Genomic DNA, 26,104 nt, shown 5'->3' on the forward strand with positions numbered 1-26,104 from the left:
GCTCCGCCCCCTGCTCGTTTCGACCTTTCAAACCCCCGTTCGCCGAATGCAGCGGTTGCCGTGCTTTGTGGTGTGATAGTATAGGCCAGTGACTCTCAACCTGTGGATCGCGAAGTAATAGTGGTCCGCGAGCAATTTTCTAGTTGTCCGCGAACCAAAAGCAGATATAGAAAATATTCAAAGAGGTGGCGATTGATTTCAGATTCAGATACTCACCACTTTAACGTTAACAACCCACTACCCCCGAACATCATAAAAATTCAAAAAATTTTAGTTGATCTTAAATTTATTTATTTTTTCTTTTTGGGACCTCCGTTTGTAAGAAATTTCTGAGGAGTACACTGAACCTCATCCAGGGTGGATCCCATCCATCAAAAGTGTCCTACTACTGCTTCTTTTGAACTTCTATCCCAAAAAATTTCAGGGGAAGAGCCCCCGAACAACATTTAATGTCATCTAAAATCGTCTAAAATTGAGTTTTTTGAACGTTGAAAAACTACAAGTTCCGATCCCTATCACTAAAGTATCAAGAGAAGTGCCGCGATTGTGTTTTCAAGACCACGATTCTGAAAATATTCCAGGGAAGAACCCTCTTTTTTGCAGCATTATTGAGCATAGTCTAAAATTACGTTTTTGGAACTTCAGTATCGGAAATATGCCGAGGGAGAATTCCTGAATCTCGACTCAAGGAGGGGGAGATTATCCGCTCTTGCCGTGAACAGCTAGTCAAAATTAATCTATATCATTTTTATAGTTGCAACTAAATTTAGTTTAGAAAACTTAGATTTATCACATTTCACCTAATATAATTGTTGTGAAAATAATATTTCCGTTACATGTGGTTCGCTTTAGAATCGGAAGCTTTCCAAGTGGTCCTCGGAAGTGAAAAGTTTGAGCACCTGGCATAGAGAATGAATGATCAAATTATGAAAAAAAAAGCCCAACAATTTTTGCTGGTTGTAATACTTCAAAAATCAGCCCTACAGTTTTATTATAAAATACTTAACAGCGTCTCAGCAGCCTCACCAGAGTCATTCCTGGCCAGAATTTTACGAGCGCTGTAAAAAACCAGCTCTGGAAATCGTAAAAAGTTTTACTCCTTCGGTTGGGCTGCCCGTACGCTATAAAATTATTTTAATGGCTTCGCACTTGTGTCAAAAACACTTAACTGCTTTTTTCAGAGCATCGCGCCTAACTTGTTACGGTTCAGCGACACATCCAGAAAAGGAACCTCTGCTTGCACCTCAGTTCCGTACGCTTCAGTTCTTCTATTCTGCAAATTTCCGAGCCAGCAGTTTCTTAATTGCGTTCATTTGAGAATGCGGAGCCAGGAATGCATAAAAGATGGCGATCGTAATCGGACGCCTACATTGCGCGGAACAGAAGGAGAGAGTAATTATAAAGGGTCGAGTTCGGTTTCCAAGTTAAATGTCTCACTTATCATCCGCCGTTATTGTGGTGGAAGACTGCGGTCAATCAACTGTGGATGCTAACGTTTCTTGATAAACGGTGGATAGCATTAATCATTGTTTGGAAGGTACGAAGCCTTTTCATTTTCCATTGATTGTTTTTTTCCATGGACTCAATAGAATGGAACTAGATGGGATGTGCTTCCATTGACGGGCGAAACAAGTTGTCGGTATCTGATTGAAACGTGAGTGAAAAGACCAGTGGAGATAGTTTTAACATTAGCCATAATGGGAGCTGTATTTAGCACTGTGCTTGAAAAATTGGTAAAGGATAAATAAGTGATTCGAAAAAGATGACGAATGGCCAAATGAGACTAAAACAACAGTTTGAATACATTGATTGTTTTCCGTAGGCTCTATAGAGTGGAACTAGATGGGATGTACTTCCACTGAAGGATGAAACAAGTTTAGGGTATCTGATTGAAATTTGAGTGAAAAGACCAGTAGAGATAGTTTTTACATTGGCCATAATGGAAGCTATATTTAGCACTACTTGAAAAATTTGTAGATGAATAAGCGATTCGAAAAAGATTACGAATGGCCAAATGTGACTAAAACAACAATTTGAATGAATTGAGTGTTTCTCATGGACTCAACAAAGTGGAATAAGACGGGGTGTACTTCCCTTGACCTGCTAAACAAGCTGTCTCTATTTGAGTGAAACTTTAGTGAAAAGACTAGTGAAGATAATTTTTTACTAGACATTAGAAACTACTTGAAATATTGGCTCGGGATAAATAAGTGATAAGAAAAAAAAATGAAGCAAAAATATCCGTTCCAAACTAAACGAGTCTATTTTTCCTTATACCAACATAGCTTTGTAGCATCTGATCAACATTCTTTAATTAGCTATGACTGCAATTATGTCATCAATGTTCCTCTCTCATCTGAGTAAGCAGATATTAAAAACAAACAAATTAAGTAGTAGCACATTTCAAGCAATGCAGCTAATGTAGTTTTTTTTCATTAAAACATTCTTTAATCGTTTTCAAAAAAAAAAAAAAAAAATGTAACAAACATTGTTTGTCACACGTGCTTCTAACTCCGCAACGATCCATTTGCATCAAGGTTAAATCTAAAAGATATGGTATTTCAATTTCTATAGTATTTTTTTGAAATTTTGAAACCAAAAAATTGAGAATATATTCAGAATTTATGCAATTTTTGGTGGCTTTTTTTTTTGTGTTGTGGGCAATGATCAAAGTTTTTGAATTTTTCAAAAAATATTCATAAAATAACTAAATCAAAAAATCTTTATCAAGAGCTTTGTACAACATAGTTTGTTTGAAAGAAAAATTGTTGAAATCAAAAAGGAAAATATGGGAATGAGCGTTCCTCGCCGAGTTCTTTTGAACAAAAAAAAGAAAAAAGGTTTGTTCAAATTGGCCAGTTAAAGACACACATTTCCCCTATCTCAAAACTCTACTTACCAATTTTTAATTTTTTAACATATTTTTTAATTATTTTATTTGTTTTTGACTTTTTTAATTCTTGTTTTTTTGCGAAATTTTTAAGATGCACTAAGCTTTCTTTTAAGTTTTTCCCTCTTTCTTTGACTTTTACGAGAAAGTAAGATAAACGAGCTGATGTGTGCATCACATGACTTCCTTTTACTCCAATTTAATGTCATTTCCCCATTATTGGCAATGTTAATGTGATTCAATTGTTTACTTTCTAATTATCACCAACAGTGGTCAAATTGAAACCAAATTTAAAATTAAAAAAAAAAGTCACCAAATTTGCTGCCAAGTTGGCAACAGAACTTGGCCACCAAAAGACTGGAGATATATCGCCGAGTGTCCGACAAATTATAACACCACTTGAGTTTACATCGAAATTAACAATGATTTCCACCCAAAAAGGGGCCCTTAGGAACATCCGAATGCAACCAAAAGAGAAGGTGCACAACTAGGCCCCACTAGGAGTCTACGTACCAAATTTCAACTTTCTAGGACAGACCGTTTTTGAGTTATGCGAGATACATACGGACGTCACGAGAATATTCGTTGTAATTAACTCGGGGGTCGTCAAACTGGATATTTCAGGTGTCTGTAGGTTCCCAGGCATATATCCACGTGTAATCGAGTCGAAAAAAAAATCAATATTCATTCGGGGGTGAGAAAAATGGAAATTAAGACTGATTTTTGGGTGAAAATTTTTTCGCGAATACAATACTTCCTTTTTTGTAAAAGGAAGTAAAAAGAAACTACAAATAAAAAAATGTGACTATAGTCTGGGTAAAAAACAGTTTATTGAATCTATTGGTTTTTTCCTATGGATTCTGAAAATTTTAACAATTACATTTAATGAAAAGAATTTCTGCTGGGTAACATGAGTACAATTTTAAGCCAATTTAATTACATCAAAATTACGGCAAAAAAGGGCTGGTAGACATATTCCAACTCTTGAAAAACATGTTTTCCTATTCTGACACGTTACACGTCACATATATGTTCATGGTGCACATTTTATAGAGGCTCTTAATTTGTCACAAATGCTTGTAAATATTAATCTATTGTGTTTTAATTCGTGCTGTTGTTCAACGCATTTTTCTACAACAAATCACCAAGAGCAAAACTTCCTTGGATGAAGAATAAATAAATTGTAATAAAAACAAGAGATTCCTCAAAACTGCTATGTTCGGAACTCTAGCCAAAATCTTGAAACAGTGTCTTATCATTATTCTTTTTATATTCCTTTTTTTAAATTGTGATTTATTTACGCTTTAAAGAAATCAATATTACTCTACTTTAGTAGCAAATTTTTTTTTATTTTTTGAAGTATTTCATTTATAAAACGAGATGTTATGATCAAACTAAACTATATGGGTTAAATATCCAGAAAAAAGAAAAATTACAAGATTTATCATTATCCATTAGTTTTCTTTCCTTAAAACATAGGTAAATTGTTTCGAACCAAACTCTTCAGGCACAAAAACTTTTGGCAATTTAGGGCTATTTATGCAATAGCACTCAATTTGCAAAACTTCTACCGTGGCCTAGCTTGTGATTCGTCAACTTTAAGAATAAAAGCTTATTTTAATTTTTTCCCCGACAACAAAACGAAATGTCTTTAAATAAAAACCTCCCTATATTTCATACATTATTCAGCACTTCGAAACTGTCAAGAAGGTCAGGGAATGTTTCAACAGTAAACTTGAGTCAAAAGGATTTCGGCGTAAAATATCCCGACAAACATGCTAGCAGAGTTGTAAAAATCTAACGAAAATTCTAAAAGAAAGCGATTAAGAACATTTTATTGCGTTTTTTCACTATTTTACGTTACGTTTTTAAAATACTTATTTCAACAACAAATTATATTGTATCACAATGTAGCTTTGAGCTGGCTTAGAATTTTTCTAAGGTATTAAATAACATCTGAAAGAAAAAAAAACATAAAAAAATAATAATAAAAACTGTTAAATTACTCTGTCGATAAATTTCAAATTTCATACTTATTTAACCACTCCAACTCTTTGTTGATTAAAATATGTTACTAATGAAAAAATGTTTTCACAATAAGGACAGGAAAATAAAATAATAGTTTAAAAAACTAAAAAAAACACGCTTTAGTAGCAAAATGATTTAAAAAGTTAAAAATAATCTTAGGATGACAAGTATACAAAGTAATTGACCAAGCACTTAATTTTACTGTAATAAAAAAAAGCGTGGGGGGCTGCCTATTTACATTTTTGCACGGATAACAAGTGGAAAAATTTTAAGACAACTGATAAGAAGCCTCCCCCTCACGCTGTTTTCTATTACAGTAAAATTAAGTTTTTGGTCAATTATTTTATATACTTGTCATCCAAAGATTATTTTTAACTTTTTAGGTCATTTTGCTATTAAAGCATGTTTTTTTAGTTCTTTAAACTATTATTTTATTTCAAATAAGATTTAGATACTAAATATTGCTAACACTTGTAACTCTTAAATGAAATCTTTGTGCGTGTGTTCGATTTTTATAATGGAATGTATCTTAGTATTCTATTACATTATTTGCATCAGACATTTTGAGTGCTTTCTGGAAATTCATGTGCAAACATTGTTACAATCCGCAGCTCTGATTTGTACGTTGTAAGTAATTCTAATATGCCACTGGCTATTTGTCCAAAGAAGAGTTACTAACAAACATACAAGTGAAGCTAATAAAAGCGTGTTAAAAACATGGGAATAATTTAAAAGCAAAATAAAGCTTTTTAAACGTGACACAGTGCTTATAAAAATACACATTTTTATAGCCTGTTTCTTAAAACTTCTGAGCGATGCCAAAAATAACCAGAACAGTTTCGCAAAGAAAATAACCCTTTAAAATACGAGCGCCAACAATTTAAGAGAGATAAATGCCGTTTATGTTGCACGCAAATGTAGCACGGAGACATAATTTTCCAAAATTCAAAGCTCGCAATATAATCGTCTTATTTACAGCTTTTTTCATCCACCAAATATACCAATTTTTTGTTTCTCCCAAGTTTCAAGAAGTTCAAACAACTGTATCAAATTCTTTTCTTCAAAGAGTCTGTTCAATGATTCCAGAACAAGAATTGAAAGCTGTAGCTGTTTATCTGAGGCTCGCGTGACGAGAAATAATGTTTGAGAAAAATATATCTTCATTTTATTATTTTTCTCAACAACGTCTCATGTCTGGTTATACATTTTAAAGGAATTTATTTACAAGGTTAAATAAAAAAATTCTTTTGATGTGCCGAAGCATTTTTTTTTTAAATGTTCTTCTTTGAACTAACAGATTAAAAACGCTCTCATATAAAGCATCCATGCAACACGCGCGAAATAAAAAGCAATGGAAACAAAACTTTTTCTTCCCTGCCTCGCTCTGCTAATGAGGCAAGGAATCTTTAAAAAGTGTAATATCACCTTTCGCACATTCAACTCGCGTGAGAAATTTGCGTAGATAACACCGCATTTCCAGTGTGTTTTCCGGGGTGTATATTAAATAACAAATCGCTCCGAGCGATATTTGCTACATTATTATTTTCTTTTCCTTGTTTATTGAAAGAAATGGTAACTCCTCGTCTAGAGAACAGGAAGAGAATCTAATAAACTTCTGGCCACTTGATCTCTGCTTCAAATTGTAACAATCTCACTACGCTTGAAGTACCTCATTGAAAACCCGCTCTCTAATTGCATTGTTATGGAGGAAACACTGATAGCATATTGTTTGGTTTGTTTAGGAGATGAAAACTATATAAGAAAACCGATAAATATTCCTGATGAGGACCTATTAGAGATTAGTTCTTCAGTTCTTGTTGGCATACTTAAATTTTATCTCGACTTCCAAAACGCTATTGTGTGTTAAAATAAATACTTGCACCCGAAGTATATAAATACATGCATGTATGCATACTCTCATGCATAGATATTTTAATTAATAAGTACTCTTCTGGAAAGAAAGCAAAATTTTACAGGAAAATGTCTGCGAAATAAATATCAATCGGACGATGAAGATCACGCCGGAAGAAAACTATTCTTTAATAGGCATTTCCTTATGGCTTCTGAGTTCAATATGTCTATGAATAATAATGTTTCTATGCTTGTAGTTAGATGAATAATTCATTTAATTAGTTGCATCATAGCTCATCAACATTTATCACTATCAGTTACGGATGAAGATATAAAAGAAATTTAATTATGAGTGCTTCATGCTGTAAACTACAACAAAGTAACTCGTTTTGAAAATAGAAAGTGATTTTATAATTGCATATATGTCTCAATTACTTAGCAATAATGGAATCTATTTAAAAGAAAATACAATCAAAAGAAACAATGAGTTGATTTTCATACGAAGTCGGGCAGTAATATATCAAGGATTCAATGTTGGTAATGGTGTTTTTTTCCTTGCCTATTTTTAGCAGTGGAGAGCTCACCACATTAAAAAAAGTAATAAAGTAAGTTCAAAACAAGCTTAGTTAAGTTTAAACATAAGAAGTATGTAGAAAGAAAGAAAAGGAGTGTACGTAAAAGCCCTCTTCCCAACACAGTATTTTGACGGTTAGACAATGGGGTTATTTGCTTCAGTCAAAAGTAGTACTTTTAGGCACTGAAACTGATAGAATAAGCAAAAACAATAACATGGACCCAGAAAATTCTTTCATTTTCTCAACAGTTAATTTTTAACTACTTTTTTTTAAATATCCGATTTTTCAAACAAGGCGTGGTCTTGATGACGTCACAAATGATGTTCTTTGGCGCATCTTTGTACCGCGTTTCTATGTTATGATAATCAAGAAGCAAATTAAAATTGCGCTCTATTCTTGCTATCAAAGATATCGTTGCCAATACACGTGAGTAAAGATGCGAATTAAATATTTTGCTCTGGAATGGCAACACAGAATGGCATTTCATCATTTGCGATGTCATCGGCAAGAAATGTAAACAATGAAAGCGCAGCAATTAAAGTAATTTTTTTTAAACATTAAACTTAAACAAATTATTTAAAAAATGGATAGATCCTATGTTTTTAATCATGTTCTTCCTGAATAAAATACTTTTAAAATGTTGGAAACGACCCCATATCCCTCTCTGTGCAGTTTTACAATATTTGTGCTTTAAGAATTATTAGATAATCACGTTCTAATCAATATATTATTACAGTATTACTTCGATTTAACGATACCCAATTTAACGATTTTCTCAATTTAATGCTACATTTCACTGGTCCGAATTCAACTAAATTTAATGTATATACTCTTCGATTTAACGATATCCTTGATTTAACAATAAATTTTTTCCAGTCCCTTGACAATCGTTAAATCGGGGTTATGCTGTATATTATTTCATCACTAAGCCCTTTCTGTTCAATTCTGTTGACATGAAAAAATCAGATGATTACCTTTTGATTTTAGATGTATTCTGTACTAGTGGTACCCGCACGGCTTTGCGCGTAATAGAAAAATTAAAAGGTCTTTTGGTTCGCCTGTATATTTACAAATAATGTATAGTGAATTTTCTCGCCAATTGGCTTGTACCCATGTTACGGTTTCACGTTATGATAATTTCGTATCTCGCCAATTGGCTTGTGCCCATGTTACGGTTCCACGTTATGATAATTTCGTAATTTACTCGTTCATCTTATGATCATTTTGCTCTTGAAATTGGATTAGAAAAAGAACCACATCGAATTTTTGAAAAATCGCTTCGAGGTGCACACCCCCATGCTACAAACTAACTTTATGCTAAATTTCATGAAAATCGGCCGAACGGTCTAGGCGCTATGCGCGTCACACAGATCCAAACATCCAGACAGAGACTTTCAGCTTTATTATTAGTAGAGATAAATCGTATTTTTGCATCTAATTAACGGTAGCAAAAGCGTGGTATTTGAAAACATAGTCCGCGTAACTACTTTCGAAGACATCGCTCTCAAAATAAGTTGTAGAAACAGCATTTAACTTTTTTTTGTCAAAACACCGATTTTAAAATTGCTCACCAAAACATGATTCTCAAAACTCTTCTCGAAAGTTAGCCATATGGAAATTTGAAAATAATGAAGTAACGTAAAGTATGATTAAATTATTTATATTCAAAATCTTCTGACTTACTTCTTTCTCATCTCTGAACTGATCAGTTTTTCAGCGTAAAAAAAGAAATGTGCAAAATTTAAAAACACGTTTTCTTGACACTACTGGCCAGTTTATTTTGAAACTACAGATCGTACTTCTTGTGTCAATCAAAAGTTGCGTAAAAAAACATCATACATTCCATAAACGGCCTCTAAAAGTCTATATGAATATCGTTCTTTGGTACACATTTTTGGTTTTCTTCAAAAAATAAAAGCCTTACTCGTGGTTTTGCCAAAGTACTAAGCCAAGAAAGAAACATAACAAGGAACTAAGTTTAAAGTATATTATAAATATTCCCAGATGTAGTTTTAAAAAATGCTAGTCGTATAGTTATATATTAATCTGTACTGCCATTGGAAGGTAAACAGCAGTATTTGCAGAAATGATTTTTTGCGATGTTTGAAGAATCATATTTTGCATTCCATGCTAACAAAGGTTAAACGTTGGAACTTGACATTTTTTCGTGTTTTATTTTCATCGGAAACCAAACAAGCAAACTTGTACAAAAAAAGCTAAGTACAATAGATGACAAAAATGGAAAAATAAAAGGAAAATGAAAAGTTTACAGATACTGCCCGTGAAGTCACCACGGCAGTGTACAACTTTACACGAAAATTCATTTTTGCCTTAAAATTCAAACTATTATTTGCTCCATTTGGAAACAAAATATTGCAAAATTTTACCTCTTTATTATTGATGAATCCTTTTAAAAGCCAACAAACAAAACTTCTTGCTCTTTTAAAAATAATCCAAAAGACTAAAATATAACTTTGCATCATTGATAACTAACAATGTTAATGGGTTGATCCCCAGTTTTGCTGACATTTTAAATCCCCCCCTTTAATGTATCAAATGGTATGATTAAAACTGAAAAAAAGGGGGGGATGAAATGTCCGCAAAACTGGGGAGACACCAATTAATGAATCAAAATTGTTCATTAAAATTATTAATAAAAAATGTGAGGCATTTGAAAAATTCAAACAGAGCTCGAAGGATTATAAAGAGTAATATATGCTTTCAAACATTCAACTGGGACTGGGAGCTTTTTATTTTCTAAAGTTTTCAATACTGCGGTTAATGTGTTTTCCCCTTTTTTTTGCGACATTTTGCTGTCATATTATAATAAATGGCAATTTTAACATTCTCCATGTCATTAGGTTTCTGTGTTCTGACATGGTTAGTAGGCCATAAGCAAATCTTTTGCAATCAAAAACATCAACACGGATCCAGCACAATCAATATGGAAATAACAATAATAATGAAAAGGAGTGTCCGACTCCAGACATGTGACGGTGATTTAGGTGAAGAAGATCTTTCATGTCCATTGATAATAATGATAGACTGATCAAAGAGATAATGCGCAACCTCCGTTTGCTTAGGATTATATTCAGTAGATGCAATGTTTCGTAGGTAATCGCAATTAAAGCGCACGAAGTGTTTGAAAAGGTTTTATGAGTACTAGGACAACAACAGGGCCGTAACTAGACTTTTGTTTCGATGAAGGTTTTACCAAACACTAAATTACCAACACAATTTGAATTTTTTTGTATATTCTATTGATTTTTGTTACAGTATGTTATTTGTTTATGTTTGTTACAGTATGTTAATGAAATTATCAACTGAGTCAGTGAGAAGCAAAAGGATCTAAGTGGACATTTTCAAGTTTTGAGTAAAACGCGTTTAAAGATTAGGTCTTAGGTGAGTTTTCATTAAAAAATTTTCTAAATCAGGTTACATAGCAGAACCTACCAGGCTATTAGTACTATCTCTTGCCCTAAGCCAGATTAGAGGTTCATCTACCATTTGTACTGGTTATCTCCAAATTTTTAATTTTTCCACTTACATCTCCTTGCCTCTCACTGCCTCAACTATCAAATTAATGTAAATCTAAATCATCAACACAATTTGATTTCACTTGTATATTTATTGATATTTGTTACAACATGTTATTCAAATGAGAGGGTACTGGTTTAAAGCCATGAGCAAAATAAAACGACGACGTTTCTATTAAATGAAGAAAAAAAATCTGATGGTTACATTACATTAACTTCTGTTAAATATTTGATGTCTTTTTAACAACCCGAAATAATAGATGCGCCTACTTATGCGTGCGCATTTGAATCTACGCACCTCTTAAATTAATATTTTTTGACACCTTTAAAATATGTTAAATAAGAGTTTGGTACTTTTAAATTCAAAGAATTTGGATGTTTTTGTTAGCGTCAGGAATTAAAAATCAGCAGGAAACGCTGTATTGTTTTGCAAGAAATGATCTTCGCAATAACTACAATAAAAACAAATACTGTAGATAAAGCACCGATGTTGTTGAATTCTTCAACAATAATTTCACTTTTCAAACGAAATTGCGAAAAAAGAATAAGAACAATTTAAATATTAATAACACATTTTTCAGGAAATAAAATGAAAAGCTATTTTTGGAAGAGTATTGAAAATTTTCGAAGGGATTTGAACCCTAAAACCCCACCCATTAAATACGGCCCTAAACAACAAATAGAAGAACCATAAAAAGAACAATAAAAAATTAATTTGTTTCTGACAAGTTAAAAGTTTTGCAATTAAGAATTGGTGATTTCTCCGTTTTTCTAAAAATTATAACTTTACATAAATTTTAATTTTCAAATTTTTTATTAATTTTCAGATTAAACACTGCTACCAGTTCTTGGACTGATATTAGCTTTTGTATATTTTTCTCACTAATTTATTACTTGAATTTCAAGAGCCCTTTTGCTCGCTTGAGTCGTACTTTTGGAAAAAAGATAAACGATATTAAGCTAGTTGTGAAAAAAATAATACTTTTGTTGTGCACGTGTTATTCTTTTAAATAACTACAAAGCAAATTGAAGTATATTCTTTCTACTTATTTGCGTCGATAACTCGCGAAAAATCGAAAACATTTTGCTTTTTTTTTTTGTTATCAAATTTTGGATAAGTTCATGGTGTGATGATATTATAGGCGAAAGTTTACCTTTGCTATAATGACGAGGTAGAAATAGGGCTTTTTTAACGTTTGAAAGCTAGTTTTTTTTTTTTTTTATAACTCTTGAAGGTCTTGATAGAATTTTAAATGTTTTACGCCAAAAAAATAAAGTTTAATTAAAAAACTAAGTTTGAATTTTAACATAGATATTCAATTAAATCAAAAAAATTGTTTGACTGGTCTGACCAATCACAAAAACAATAAAAATCCTTACGTCAGGCTGTGGTCAAAGTGCGGTCATTAAGCAAGCCTCTGAACTGCTCAATAACTTATACGGATTTCTCTTATACTTTTTTTTTAAACATTGAATTAATGCCACTTGTTGCTAATTTAATCTAGTATAAGCGCTTTCAGTACATAATAGTTACTTTTTACATAACTGTCTTTATTAAAAACTAAAAGATTGATATTACTTTCCAATCTGTAATATTTAAAATTCTGATGCTTACTTTTAAAAGTATCATTACTTTTTAAAGCGAAAAAAAGTTACCTTTAATCTTTAATGTATGTTGGTTTGGAGAAATTAGTCATATTAGGTTGCATTTTGCTCTCAAGGTTATGATATCAATCTTCTATTTTTCATTATACAAAATAAGTTTTCAACCCTATACACTACTAAATGTACAATCCAATAGCTTTGACTCTCTGTAAGCTACTCGTAAAATACTAATTGCAGGTTGTTGAAATCTCTCGTTTTGTTATGTACTAATCCTTGTGGCATAATAAATGTAAAAATAGTCATGTAATACTATTAAATATAATTGAGAGTTTGTTAAGATTCAGAAAATTTAATTTTCTCGTTCAAAGTTGCTGTAATTTCAATAGCATAATTCACGTTACTCCCCATATATCACACTGCTCAAAGTTACCCTAAGTCAGAATAACGTTGCACAAGTTTGATGATTCATATCAAATGATTTATGATTATTATTTCTTCATTTTAGATAACTGTTCAATACCTAACGATTTTTTCAACAATTTTTCATCAATTGATGGATACTATTACAAATAATGGAGCAATTGAAAACAGAGAAACATTAGATCAGAGTTGTCTTGTGTTATTGTATAGTCTGTGTCACCACTGTTGATTTTTAAACCCCCGACACACAAAAAAGGGGGTTTTAAGTTGTCTGTGTATATGTCTGTGGCACTCTATCGCCACAGAACATAGATAGAAAATGCTTCAAAAAGGAGTTTAAATCTCGGTTATTTCGTCAATTGTCTAGCCCGTAAAACTTCTTTATTGTATTAGTCTCATAAAAGAAACGTTTTATTTTTTTCAGAAACGCAGCCATGTTTCCGGAAATAGACAATCACAAAGGAAAGGTGGCAGAAAAAAGTCCCATTAAAAAGGTAAATATGTATCAATATTTTATGTTTGGCACTCTTGGCTTCCTAGAGGTTTTCTACCTCTAGCTCTGCCACTTCCTAAGCCGGGCTGATGAGTGCTAATAAGCACAAAACTGCAGTCCTCGGCTGGAATTGACTGAGCTGGAGGTGTATTTCATACATTTTAATTATTGTTTTCTTCAATTAGCTAAAAATCTTCGAATTAAACAACAATTATTTTTTAATGTCAGAAATAAAGCTTCATAGTTTTCATCTGCTAGTGCTTTAATAAAAGTTTTTAGTAAACATTTTATCAGTTTTGTTTAAAATAAACCCATGAAAAATATTCAAACAAATAACGAACGAATATAAGCATGTTCACCAAGGAACATGAATTCAAAACCTGCAAATAGTATTATTGATAAACCTAATTATGGGTCGTCCATAAATGATGTAGCGCTTTGAGAGGGAAATGCGAAAATATGACAGTTAGTGACAAGAAAGAGAAAGGCGGTGATCAGAAGTGTGACACCACACATTTTTCATAACAATATACTAATGAAAACTGTAACATATGACAAGAAGCAGAAAGGGGTCCACCAGAATTGTGATATCACACATTTTTAAAAACAATGTACCTATAAAAAGCAACGTGACATATGACAAGGACAGGGGGTAAGGTGAAGTGTGACCCTGTGTCACAAGGGGCGGGGGAGGGGCTACAAATTTGCTGAAAAAAAGGAAGAATCATTTATATGATCATCATCACATTATTAGACAACCGCTAATATTATCATACAGAGCAATTTTACAACGTAAAAAATTGTTTTCTTCTTTTTAATATTTTGTACTCATTAAGATTTCAGAATGATAAAACTTTAGGGTAGACGTAGACCGGGGCACGTTTACTTAGTGCCCTTTTTTCAAAACGAATTATAACCGTAGAGCGAACAGTCATAACAGATTGATATTGCTCCCTAGCAAATATTCTCACAAGTTTTTGAGCATCAGTCGAACTTCGGTCTAGCATGAGAAAAAATAATCTTTTTTCTACCAAGTTGAGTAAATTTTGTGTTGAACGTTTAGAAGCTTATTGCGAATAAATAATACTTAGTTAAGGAAGAACAAATACATAAAAAACTAGCAGAATTTTATCCTTTTGTGAGAATTGTATTTGTATGAACTGAAATTTTTTTGCTCGTTAAAAATAAATCCAAACTTGGCGACGGGGCAAGTTTATGCATTGACGTCGGAGCACCTTTTACGCACGTTCTTGCTGTGTCTTACTTAAACACGTGCCCCGGACATTTTTTAACTCCAAACTGTCTCAAGCCTTTTAAATATTTTCCGGCTATTTAGTTTTGAAAATTACCGATTAATTTTTAATTAAGTTACACATTCGAGTATCTTATAGCTTGCAATCATATAGTGTTGCCTTCATGCTCCTTCAATTTTAACTTTATACACTATTCAGTCTGTAATAAATTTGCTTTATTTTGACGATGGTTAGACATTACGTTCAAAACACTAACAGAACCACGTTAGGTGTCAAAGTAAGTATGCGTAAACGTGCCCTGTGTCCGAGGCAAGTTTACGCAACCGACTTGGACTCGAAAGTAATTTTTTTAACGGTTAAAACACAAATTGAACAACAACTGAATATACCATTTTTGACTCCATTAACTGCTTCATAAAAACGCAATGTCTAAAAGTTCCAAAGCTAAAACATACATAAAAATTAGAAAATTCATTGAAAAAATCCGCGTAAACGTGCCCCTGTCTACCCTATTTTGGAATAACAGAATGCTCTACACACAGTAAACTGCGTAAATACTTTTAAGTTCGATTACGAGTAGTTTCCCGAAATATATGTAAAACCGAAATCATAGCACGAAAAAAAGGAGTTCAACATTATGTAAAAAATTTGAGCAGAACATAGATGCAGCTGTAAATAATTTGTGTCGTAATTTTTTTCCGAATTATCTTCCATTTATGATTATTAGAAAATGCTGCGTCCAGTGACAATGCAACGGAAAGTTTTCTAATGCATTATTTTGTTCTTCTTAACTACTGTTTAAACATTCGAAAATTTCGAGTAATATTTATTAAAGAATTAAAACTTTACTAATAAAGTATAACTGAAAAAAAAAAAAAAAACCGAGACAATATATGGTTTTAATCCACTGATGTGACGAAATATAACAAGAACTTAGCTGAAAATGTTTGTTTTATTTATAATTTAGCTAATTTAAATTATTTTTTAATTAACTCATAAGTTAATGTTATCTAAAAAAAAATTAACTAATACGGTAATGAAATTAGAGTGAGCATTTTATCTAAAAGAGACATTTTTTAACACAAAATTAAAGGGTTGGATTGGGGAAGTGGGTCAATGGGGTAAGTGGGTCACCCCTCTAAAACTGAAAGATGGATCAAGTTTTTTGCACTGATCATGTTAAATTTCCTCACAGTGATTAGTTTTGCACATATTTGAGATTCGTGGAATTTTCTTCTAGATCATAGCAATTAGTCAAAAAAAAAAAAAAAAAAAAATCTGATTTTTTTTTTTGCAAGTTTAAGCAATATTTTTCAAAAAAGTGTTTTCAGGTTACTTTTAATTATTTTTTATGATAATTAATTTTTCACGTATAGTTTAACTTAAAGTTCATATGGCAACGAGAATTTTTGTATGAAATATTGTTAATAAGTATTTAACAGGAGGGGTCCCACTTTCCCCGTACATTTTGATATCGGGATAAATGGGTCCCCCCATAATAATGTGGATTTCAAAATCAAAAGTGATTAAATATTTGTATTGGTGAAATACGAGACAACTGTGATGATTTAGTAGGAATAGTTCAGTTACAAAAACTGCTAAAGTTGGTGATTATGTATTTGTGAAACATACATAAAAGAAAATAATTAAGATTTAAGTAGGTCTAATGTTGGAAGCTGATGATACACATTAAAAAATACTTTTGAATTTGCAAGAACGAATAGAAGTAATGGCACTTTTTATTGGCACAGTGCATATGATGCTGAGGATGAAGCGATAATGGTTCGTCCTTAGCCAACTTTACATAGACGCAGTCATTTAGTGTTTCCAATTTCTTTTTCAACTTATAGTTCTGGCAAATGAACTCACATTGATCTTAATCAACTGTATTACGTTCAATAAACACACCTTTATATGTAAAAGTAAAATATATACCTATAGGTTTTCAATAAATTTCACAGATGAAATTGTTTTGTTTTTCGTTTTAAAATTTTCCATGATACAGGTAAGTGAGACACCCATCCCATTTTTAAAAAAATATAATCGTTAAGAGTATTTAAAGCTTTATTTTAGAAAATAATGATGAACTTTTTTTTTATTCATAATGTCCAAGATAAAATAAGACAATAAGTTTACATTTTGTATAAGGTTTCAAAAACAAACTATTCTCAAAAGGGGTCCCACTTACCCGAACAAACCCTAACAAAAATTGCTAGTCAATTCTCATTGCTAAAGCATCACAGCCCGTATTACTTTCAAAATACTCAACGTGAGCTTAGTGTTTTTAAGCAATAAATGTCTACTATTCAAAGAAAGATCTCATTTAAATGTTTTATTGAAAATTGCTATTGAAATTTAAAAAATAAGAAATTCTATCTGTAAACAATTTTTTACTACAAAAAGAAATAAGAAATTGAACAAATGCCTAATATTTATCTATTGAAATTAGAATCTTTTCGTTGAAAAGTATTATAAGTTAATGAATTCAATTAAAAATTGGCAACGTTTTAAGTAAGAGAAAAAAAAGCATTTTGCTTCTAAAAAATCTTTTTAGAGCACAATACATTACCAAGTAAAATAAATGTGTTGTTTTTAGCATTTTAATGAAGTTTTAAAAGGTAAAAATAGGAAGTAGAATTAATAATGGCAATTTTAACTAGTATGTTGTGGCTATCACGAAACTTTCTTCTATATTTTTCTTTTCTTTTTTTTTTCCGATCCCTCCCCATGCTTGACGAGGAAGCAATATTCCCAACAAAAACAAAATTACACATGCAAAAACTTGACGACCATCCCAATGTCTGAATTATTGCAAAAGCAAAGCAAAGAGCTAAAATTGAAAGTTATTTTAAAAGCCTTGCTTGAATTAATTACAAATATTTTATTTGTTAACAAACATAAGATGGCAACAGTTAAAAATTTTAAATCATTGAGATAATTGTATGGAAATGATCGGAAATATTAAAATCACGAGAAATAAGCAGACGATAATCTATTACGATTTATCTTTCTTATTGTTGCATTAATAAAGCTATTTTTATTCGCTAAAAAATAATGATAATAAAAATAAATCAGCACCTCTTAGCGCGATTGGCGCCAAAATTGAACCAAAGCCTGTTTACATATGGATTCACACATATTCCAAATTTCAACCAGAACGTAGCATTACTTCTTGAGATAGGGCACTCACAATGGAAAAAAAGAACGGGCGATTGCGCTACCCCCTTTTTAGCTGTTGACACCAAAATAAAATCATCTCTTATACCCACTAAGGGCTACTTGCCGATAAATTTGTCTTTCATTCCATTCATTATTTCTTGAGATACAGCAGTCACAATTAACGACAAAAAACGTTCTATAGCTCAACCCCCGTTTGAGTTATTGACACCAAAATTGAATCAGCACCTGTTCCTGTTAATGACAACATATGGACCAAATTTTGTTTGATTCCGCCAGTTACTTCCTGAGGAATAGCAAGAACGCGTAACTCAAAAAACGTCCCATTGCTCCACCTCCCTTAGAGGAATTCGCGCCAAAAACCAATGGGCACAAGTTCACATAGGGGCACATATGTTTACCAAATTTCGTTCGATTTCATGCGGTAGTTTTTGCTGTAGAGCGGCCACAAAAAACTGGTCACACACAGACGTGACACATACACATACACACACAGACAGACAGACAGACATTTTCCAAAAATAGTCGAAATGGACTCAGCACACCTCAAAACGTTCGAATCCGTCGAAATTCGAAAATTTGCACGAATCCAATACTTTCTTTTATATATTAGATATAGAAGAAAGTAAAAATGACAAATAATAGCAACAATTATGATAAAAATAATTTTGTTTTTTGTGGCTTTATTAATACATGTAGCTTGGGTAAATTTACTTTCAAAAAAGGGGCAGTACAAATAAAGGGACCATTATTTTCAAGAAAATAAAACAAAGTAAAAGTGATTGTAATGATTTTGTGATTTAATAATTCATTTATCATCATTTCATAGCAATTAAAATATCTTATGTCAGTATTCTCTAGCTATCTAAGATTAAAAACTGGTTTTCTCAAAAGCTTCTTTTAGCATAAACAAACATCTTTGTGATCGATGGCTTTTCTGTGAAATATTTTTAGAGATATTAGCTGAAGTTAGTTTTGGTATGCGTTGTTTAAACATAAGTTTTGCGTTTTTTCTACCAGGTTAATTATCTAACTATTGAAGAGAAATGTGTGACGACCTCCAAGTTGCTGAAGAAAATACATTTTTAATGTATATTAAAGCACTAAATGAGGCAGTGGGAAGCAAAGGGGTGCGAGGGAATTTCTCAAAGTTTCAAGTGAACCACGTTTAAAGATCAGATCTTCGGCAGACTTTCATTGAGTTTTTTACTTCCTTTTACAAAAAAAGAAGTATTGTATTCGCAAAAAAATTTCAATCAAAAATCGACCTTAATTTCCATTTTGCTCATCCCCAAATAAATTTTGAGTTGTTGTTTTTTTTTGACTCGACCACACGTGGATAAGTGCCTAAGAACGTATAGACACGCGAAATATCCATTTTGACGACTCCCGAGTTAGTTACTATATACGAGTTTTCTCGTGACGTCTGTATGTACGTATGTGCGTAAATATGTCGCATAACTCAAGAACGGAATGTCCTAAAAAGTTGAAATTTGGTACGTAGACTGCTAGTAGGGTCTAGTTGTGCACCTCCCCTTTTAGTTGCATTCGGGTGTTTCTAAAGGGGTCTTTTGCCCCTTTTTGGGGGGAAATCATTGTTTATTTCGATGTAAACTCAAGTGGTGTTATAATTTGGCGGACACTTGGCGATATATATCGCCAGTCTTTTGGTCGCCAAGTTTTGTCGTCAACTTGGTGACAAATTTGGCGATTTTTTTTTAAAAATCTGTTTCAATTTGGCTACTGTTGGGGATATTTAGAGAGAAGACTATTGAATCACATTAAAATTGCCAGCAATAGGGAAATTACATTAAATTGGAATAAAAGGAAGTCATGTGATGCACACATCAGCTCGTTTTCTTCTAAATTGTGGTTTGTTGCAGCACCCACCAAAGCTACTAGTACCCTCTCTTGCTCTAAAACAAAGGAGAGATTCTCCTACTATTTGTAGTGATTGTCACCAAATTTTTAAATTTTTCACTTTTTTTCCCTTTGTTTCTCACTGCCCCAAATGTAATTGGGAATATAACTTTTATTATCTGACAGCAGAAGTGCCTTTCATAACGGATTTCTATTGCCAAAGTATTTATAGAGTAGTATGGCCAAATCAGATCAACGTAGTATGTCCTCACCAACCAAATCATAGAATGGTAACCCTAAACTGAAGATACAATTAATATTTTCGGTAATCTAGTTATGAAATCTTTGGTGCCTTTTCTCAACTTTATCCCTTTTTGTTGACAAGATATCAACAAAAATTTTGATAAATGCTGTTGTTCCTACATTGCTCTAACTGTGAATTTGAACTCAAAATATTAGCAATACTTCTCATGCTCACTATTTATATTTATGCTCTGGCTGTCTAGCATAATATTACCGCATAAGATTTTCGGTTGCTTTATAAGTGCACGTAGAATTAAAATTCGTATGTAAAATGAAGAGACAATTCAAAAGATTTGTATCCCACTAACACAGATAAAAAAAATGTGTGTAGGCTCTTTCCAAACTCTCTCCCCTTTTCTTCTTCATGTTCCTTATTACTGCATCCGCTATCTATGCTCCAGAGTTAGTCCTTTCTTTTTTTTACAATTTTTGGTCATTATTTGATGCCTGGGATGGTAATGCATGAGTTTATTCAAATTGTACGAGAACAAGTAATCAAAAACGGAAGTTGCCGCCCTCAAGCCAGAGTTAAGGCAGAACTACGTACATATGTACCGACAGTCCCCGTTATAACATCCAGGGTCTGCAGTTTCGTACTTGCTATGGACTCAGTCTGGAATAGTCAATAATATCTGCCTCCAGCTCGGTTGTTCAAAACTAGACTTTGAGTCTGTAACAAGGACAAAACTGCAGTCTCTGGGTGTGAAAATCGGGCAGTTGGTGTATTGCATGTGGTTCTGCATTGTACCTGGTTTAAGGGGAGAACCAGTTTAGGAGGCCAAAATTTTAGTGTTATTCGTGATTTTTTTTACCAGGAAAGAAATAATCAGAATTTCTTTAAACTTGGAGGTCATTTTATTCATATTTGAAGTACACCTTGTAATTTTTTGAAGTCATTTCCCCCGAATTAGTGAAGTTAGAAGCTGCTACCCATGGGCGGTCGCCATCAGAGTTTCTTCCTGATGGGCATTACCGAAGCCACAATTTTTGTCTGCAATCATTATAATTTTTCTTTCTCGTAAACAACGTATTTCCTAAGAATATGAAACTAATTGTTATGAACAAAGTTGAAAATTGTACGTTATTGAGGCGTTTGATTACAATGTTATGTTTTTCTACCACTTTGTTTCACATTTATTGCAGTAAAAAATATTTTTTTAAATGATATCATCAAAGAGTAAGGTTCATATAGAGTATAATTGAATACAGAATATTCACACAAATTTTCAGAATAATGTCAATTACTCTTTGAGCTAGAACGACCACCAGTTTAAAAACAGTTTTTTCGAGAAAAGCGCGTTAAAAAAAAGGAAAAAATAATCTGAGAACGTTTTTAAGTGCTCATATTATCGGAATTTTTCTCTGAAATTTTGACAACATATTCTTTAATTGTTTTACTGACAATTTTTAACATAAAAAAGTGGATTTTTTGACCCGTCTAAACTGGTTTCTTCAGTGGAATATTTACTGCTAAATACCTGATATTTGTGTTCATTATACGAGTTGAACCGCACCATGCGGACTCTCGCTGGTGAGATAAATTTACTTTATCTTCCTGTTTTTTGGAATTCTCTCCTTCAATCAGATGACACTTGCCTCCAGCTCGATTATTCAATATTCCAGACAGATAACTCCATAACAAGGACGAAACTGGAGTCTTTGGATGTCATAACCGGACTGCCGGTATATTTCATGACTTAATTATGAGATCGAAATAATAAATCTAAAAATTAAGCAACATTGTAAACTATGTAAGCAAAATCTTGATCAAAATTCATCAAGTTTTTCCACTTTGTGTTATAAAAAAGAAATCCTTTCTCCTTTTTTTATGGTTGCATTCTAAGAAGAGCTCGCAACAGCATATTTGTAACAACCAGACACATTCTCGTGCTGCACATTATTTATCATGCTAAACTATCATTTTGCTGCGCTACACATTTGATTTGCAACCATCAGAGTTCAATCACCTAAAAACAAAAGAAATGATACCAGTTGAAGAATGAGAAGAGGAATGATTGACAATGTGCCTGTTGCAACTCCATCCCCACTCCCCCAGCATCCGATTAAAAAGGAATCAAATTCGCCGCACGTCGTCTGCTCTTGAAGTTTTTGCCTCTTCGAACATGCCGTGCGTGACCAACATTCGCACTTGGATTCCCGCGCAAATTTATCAACTTGGGTTCTGGCTCTACAAACTGCTAAGTAAGGGCGGAGTGTCTAAATTATTTCACGCGCTGACAGTCATATTTTTGCTGCGTGGAATAATGATTGTTTACATGCCAAAATGATTCTGATTCGAACACTTTCACCTCCTGATTTGAACACTTTCACCACGTACTTACATGCAAGTGACAAAAAACCTCTGAAGCCGTTTTGTCTGTTTAGCGGATTATCTCGATCAGTTGAGCATCAGTGTTGATGATCCAAGCTAATGGTTTTTAATGTTTTTTCTGCTTTCCACTTTTGTCTTCGATTAATTTTCTTGACATTTTTTCGTAGGATTAAACTCAGTTCTCGTCTTCGGCAAAGCTTTTGTCTTTGTGCTTTTTTCGAAATGAACTCCATTTCGTAGTAATTTTTTTGTTCTTTTTTATATTTAAATTTCTAATATGTCTAAATCATTTCACGGGCTGACAGTCATGGTTTTGCTGTGTGGAATAATGATTGCTTACATGTCAAATTGATTCTGATTTGAACACTTTCACCATGTACTTAGATGCAAGTGACAAAAAACCTCTGAAGCCGTTTTTTCTGTTCTTCCCGATTAGCGGTTTATCTCGATCAGTTGAGCATCAGTGTTCATGATCCAAGCTAATGGTTTTCAATGTTTTTTCAGCTTTCCACTTTCGTTTTCGATAATTTTCTCGACAGCTTTTCGCAGAATTAAACTCAGTTCTCGTCTTCGGTTAAGCTTTTGTTTTTATGCCTTTTTGAAAATGAACTCTGTTTCGTAATAATTTTTTTGCTCTTATTCATTTTTGGATTCCTAATGTGTCTAAATTATTCGACGCGCTAACAGTCATGATTCTGCTGCATGGAAAAATGATAGTTTGCAGGCCAAAATGGTTCTGATATGAATACTTGCACCTCCTCATTTAAACACTTTCACCACGTACTTACACAGTATCATTGTTTACATGCCAAAATGATTCTGATTTGAAAATTTCACCATGCAAGTGACAAAAAACCCCTGAAGCTGTTTTGTCTGTTTTTCCTGATTAGAAGATTATCTCTATCAGTTGATCATCAGTGTTCAAGATCCAAATTAATAATTTTTAATCTTTTTTCAACTTTCCACTTTTGTTTTCCATAAACTTTCTAGACATCTTTTTGTAGAATTAAACTCAGTTCTCATCTGCGATGAAGTTTTGTCTTTGTTCTTTTTTAAAAATGAACTCCGTTTCGTAGTTTTTTTTTTATTATTATTATTCATACCTGTATTTTAAATTTTCTGATTTTTTAATATAATACTTTATTTTATAAATGCCATTCTAAGCATTTAAATTTTGTCTTTTCAATTAGCACATTATCTCGACATGTTGAACATCAGTGTTAATTTTCTAAACTTATGGCTTTTCAAGTTATCTTAATGATTCTTAACCTTCGTTTTCAATCAATTTTTTCAACACCTTTTTTCAGAAGCAAACTCAATTCTTGTCTTGGGTAAAACTTTCGACTTTATGCTCTTTTAAAGCTGAGCTTCGCTTTGAACCAAATTTTCCTTATTGTTCTTGGTTTATTTCGAATTTGCTAAACTTATGAAATTATGCTTCATTTTATAAATGCAGTTTTTAGCCGCTTTGCTTTTTCTTTCCGATTAGTTATCTCGTTCAGTTGAACATCAGTGTTCAAAGATCTAAATTTTTGTTTTCATGCTTTTCAGATTTCCACACATTATTATCAATTAATTTTCTTAAAATATTATTATTATTTTATTTATTATTATTTTTTTTTTTATTATTTTTTTTTTTTTTTTTTTTGTGGCATTGAAACTTTGAAAAAATTTGTTTCAGGCTTTTGAAACCGCTTGATATCTTAGGCATTAAAAAAAATAACAAAAATTTTACTGCACTCTATTGCATATTGCGCCCCGGGTAGTCTCTGCGATTGGTGACTCAGCTTGTAGCAAAACGAAAGAATTTACTGTTTAGATACCTTTTATCTGAAATCTGTTTTTAAGCGCTGTTTAAATAACTTTCACGAATTTTGTATCTTCAAAATAAAGTTTAGTAATTGTTTATTGTTTACTATCATCTAATTTCTGCACTATTTCAGATACTTGATTTTTCTCATACGACCGAAACTTGATTTTTCCGTAGGCAATGTTTAACCCTAAAGTTTATTGTTTATCAGAGTAAAAAATATTTTTGCATGAATTTTTTTCGCTGCTTAGATTTGAAGAAATGAAATATATCATTTCAGTGTGCAAACTTTTTGTTTAACCATTCTCGAAATCCAAACCACATTTTTGTTGAAATAATTACTCAGTTATTTTTATTAAAAGAAAGTAAGCAAGCTGGGATTTTATGTTTCAGTTTACTCTAAAAGTATATTGGTTTACATTCAATGACTTAGATTGTAAATCAGCACAATCCACATTGTCAAAAATAAGTTTTTTCTTTCCTTTTTTTTACTTAGTTATTATTTTGAGCTGCATCAATAGAAAAACACGTAGCGCCAAATGTTGCCTACAAAATGAGAAATTCGTTGACTCAAAAACGCTAAATACACAACGTGCTATAAATCTAATCTGTTTTTATTGCTTCCTGAAAAGTTACCTTTATCATAGAGTTAGCTGGTTTACAATCTAAGCCAGTGGTTCCCGACCATTTTTACCAGAATGCCGCACCTCATACTTAGATGAATCTTACGGGCCTGAACACGCCATAAAAATAATATATTTTTAAATCTTTTCGCTAGATAAAATGAGAAAATTTGGAAAAGGAAACACAAGCCAATAGCTGTTTTTATCATTACTACATGCTTATTTTTATTGACATGAAATTTCCATCTCAATTTCAGAAACCGATTTCCGACTATTTGGCTAGAAATGTGCCACAAAAAATCGTAATACCGGTTCAAGACGGTCTGTTTGAAAAGTTCCAGAAAATATTTTTCGGTTCGTAACACTGAAGATAAATGTACCGCATTTGGCCCGCGGGCCGTAGGTTGGGCACCACTGAGTTAAGCCATCAGGCTGTATTTTTAAAAATCAAATATCATTACAGATCTGAGACAACAAAAAATAGTGTTTGTAGGTTTCTGATCCGTAGTAGTTGTTGATAGACTTCACATATTGTCATAAATTTTTGGTGTGTCAAAACTATTAAAATGTTGTTTGATATTCCGATGCTTTTAGCACGATCCATTACAGATCTGCTATATCCCACTATTATCGCAAATAGCCATACATTGAGCCATTTAAAAAAATCAAATATCATTACAGATCTGGGATAACTAATAGTGTTTGTAGGTTTCTGACCCATAGTAGTGTTGTAGATAGAGATCACATGGTCATAAATATTTGGTGTGCCAAAGCTGTTTTAGTATGTTGTTTGATATTCCAATGCTTTGGGAGCGATTCTTTACATATCAGTAATATCCCGATAATATCGCAAATCAACATAAATTGATTCATTTTTTTTCTTTTACTAGACCAGTTCGTTCAAACCACACACTTTCATTTCTCTTTTATCATTTCTGAATCAATGGAAGAGACTCTCGAGAGACATTCATAATAACATGTTTTTGAAGATACATTGTATCTCATTTTGTTTGCTTTCGTTTTTAGATGATCCTGCTGGCGAAAGATTATGTTCATTACCTGAAGCGTTACAGCAAAGCAGTAGCAGATGGCAAAGATTTCGATGCAGTAATCACAACCACGGATAAAAATCTTGCAGATACTCCGAAGTGTTCGCAGTTACTATCGTCACTGAAGGACGATCTGCGATGCGCCACCACCATGTAAGATTTTTAGCAACGACTTAATTTTCTGTTTTCGGTGGAATATTTAGTGTTTCATTAATTTTCATTTCAGCGTCTTCAATCAAACATTTGCTATTTTAACACAACAACTATTTCATATTCAAATTACAAGACTTAAGATTTTA

The 26,104-nt window shown here is 32.4% G+C and overlaps 1 protein-coding gene across 1 annotated transcript in view; it reads left to right on the forward strand.

Annotated features, from left to right (window-relative positions):
- Positions 1-26,104, forward strand: part of LOC129225684 (uncharacterized) — a 190,323-nt gene that overhangs the window by 47,977 nt on the left and 116,242 nt on the right. The window contains exons 2-3 of the mRNA XM_054860160.1: positions 13,330-13,399; positions 25,783-25,958. Coding sequence (XP_054716135.1) covers positions 13,340-13,399; positions 25,783-25,958 — 236 coding nt within the window. The 5' untranslated portion in view covers positions 13,330-13,339. The remainder of the gene's footprint in view (positions 1-13,329; positions 13,400-25,782; positions 25,959-26,104) is intronic.

This window comes from Uloborus diversus, chromosome 7 (genome assembly GCF_026930045.1).
Source record: "Uloborus diversus isolate 005 chromosome 7, Udiv.v.3.1, whole genome shotgun sequence".
In the NCBI taxonomy this organism is placed as follows: domain Eukaryota; kingdom Metazoa; phylum Arthropoda; class Arachnida; order Araneae; family Uloboridae; genus Uloborus; species Uloborus diversus.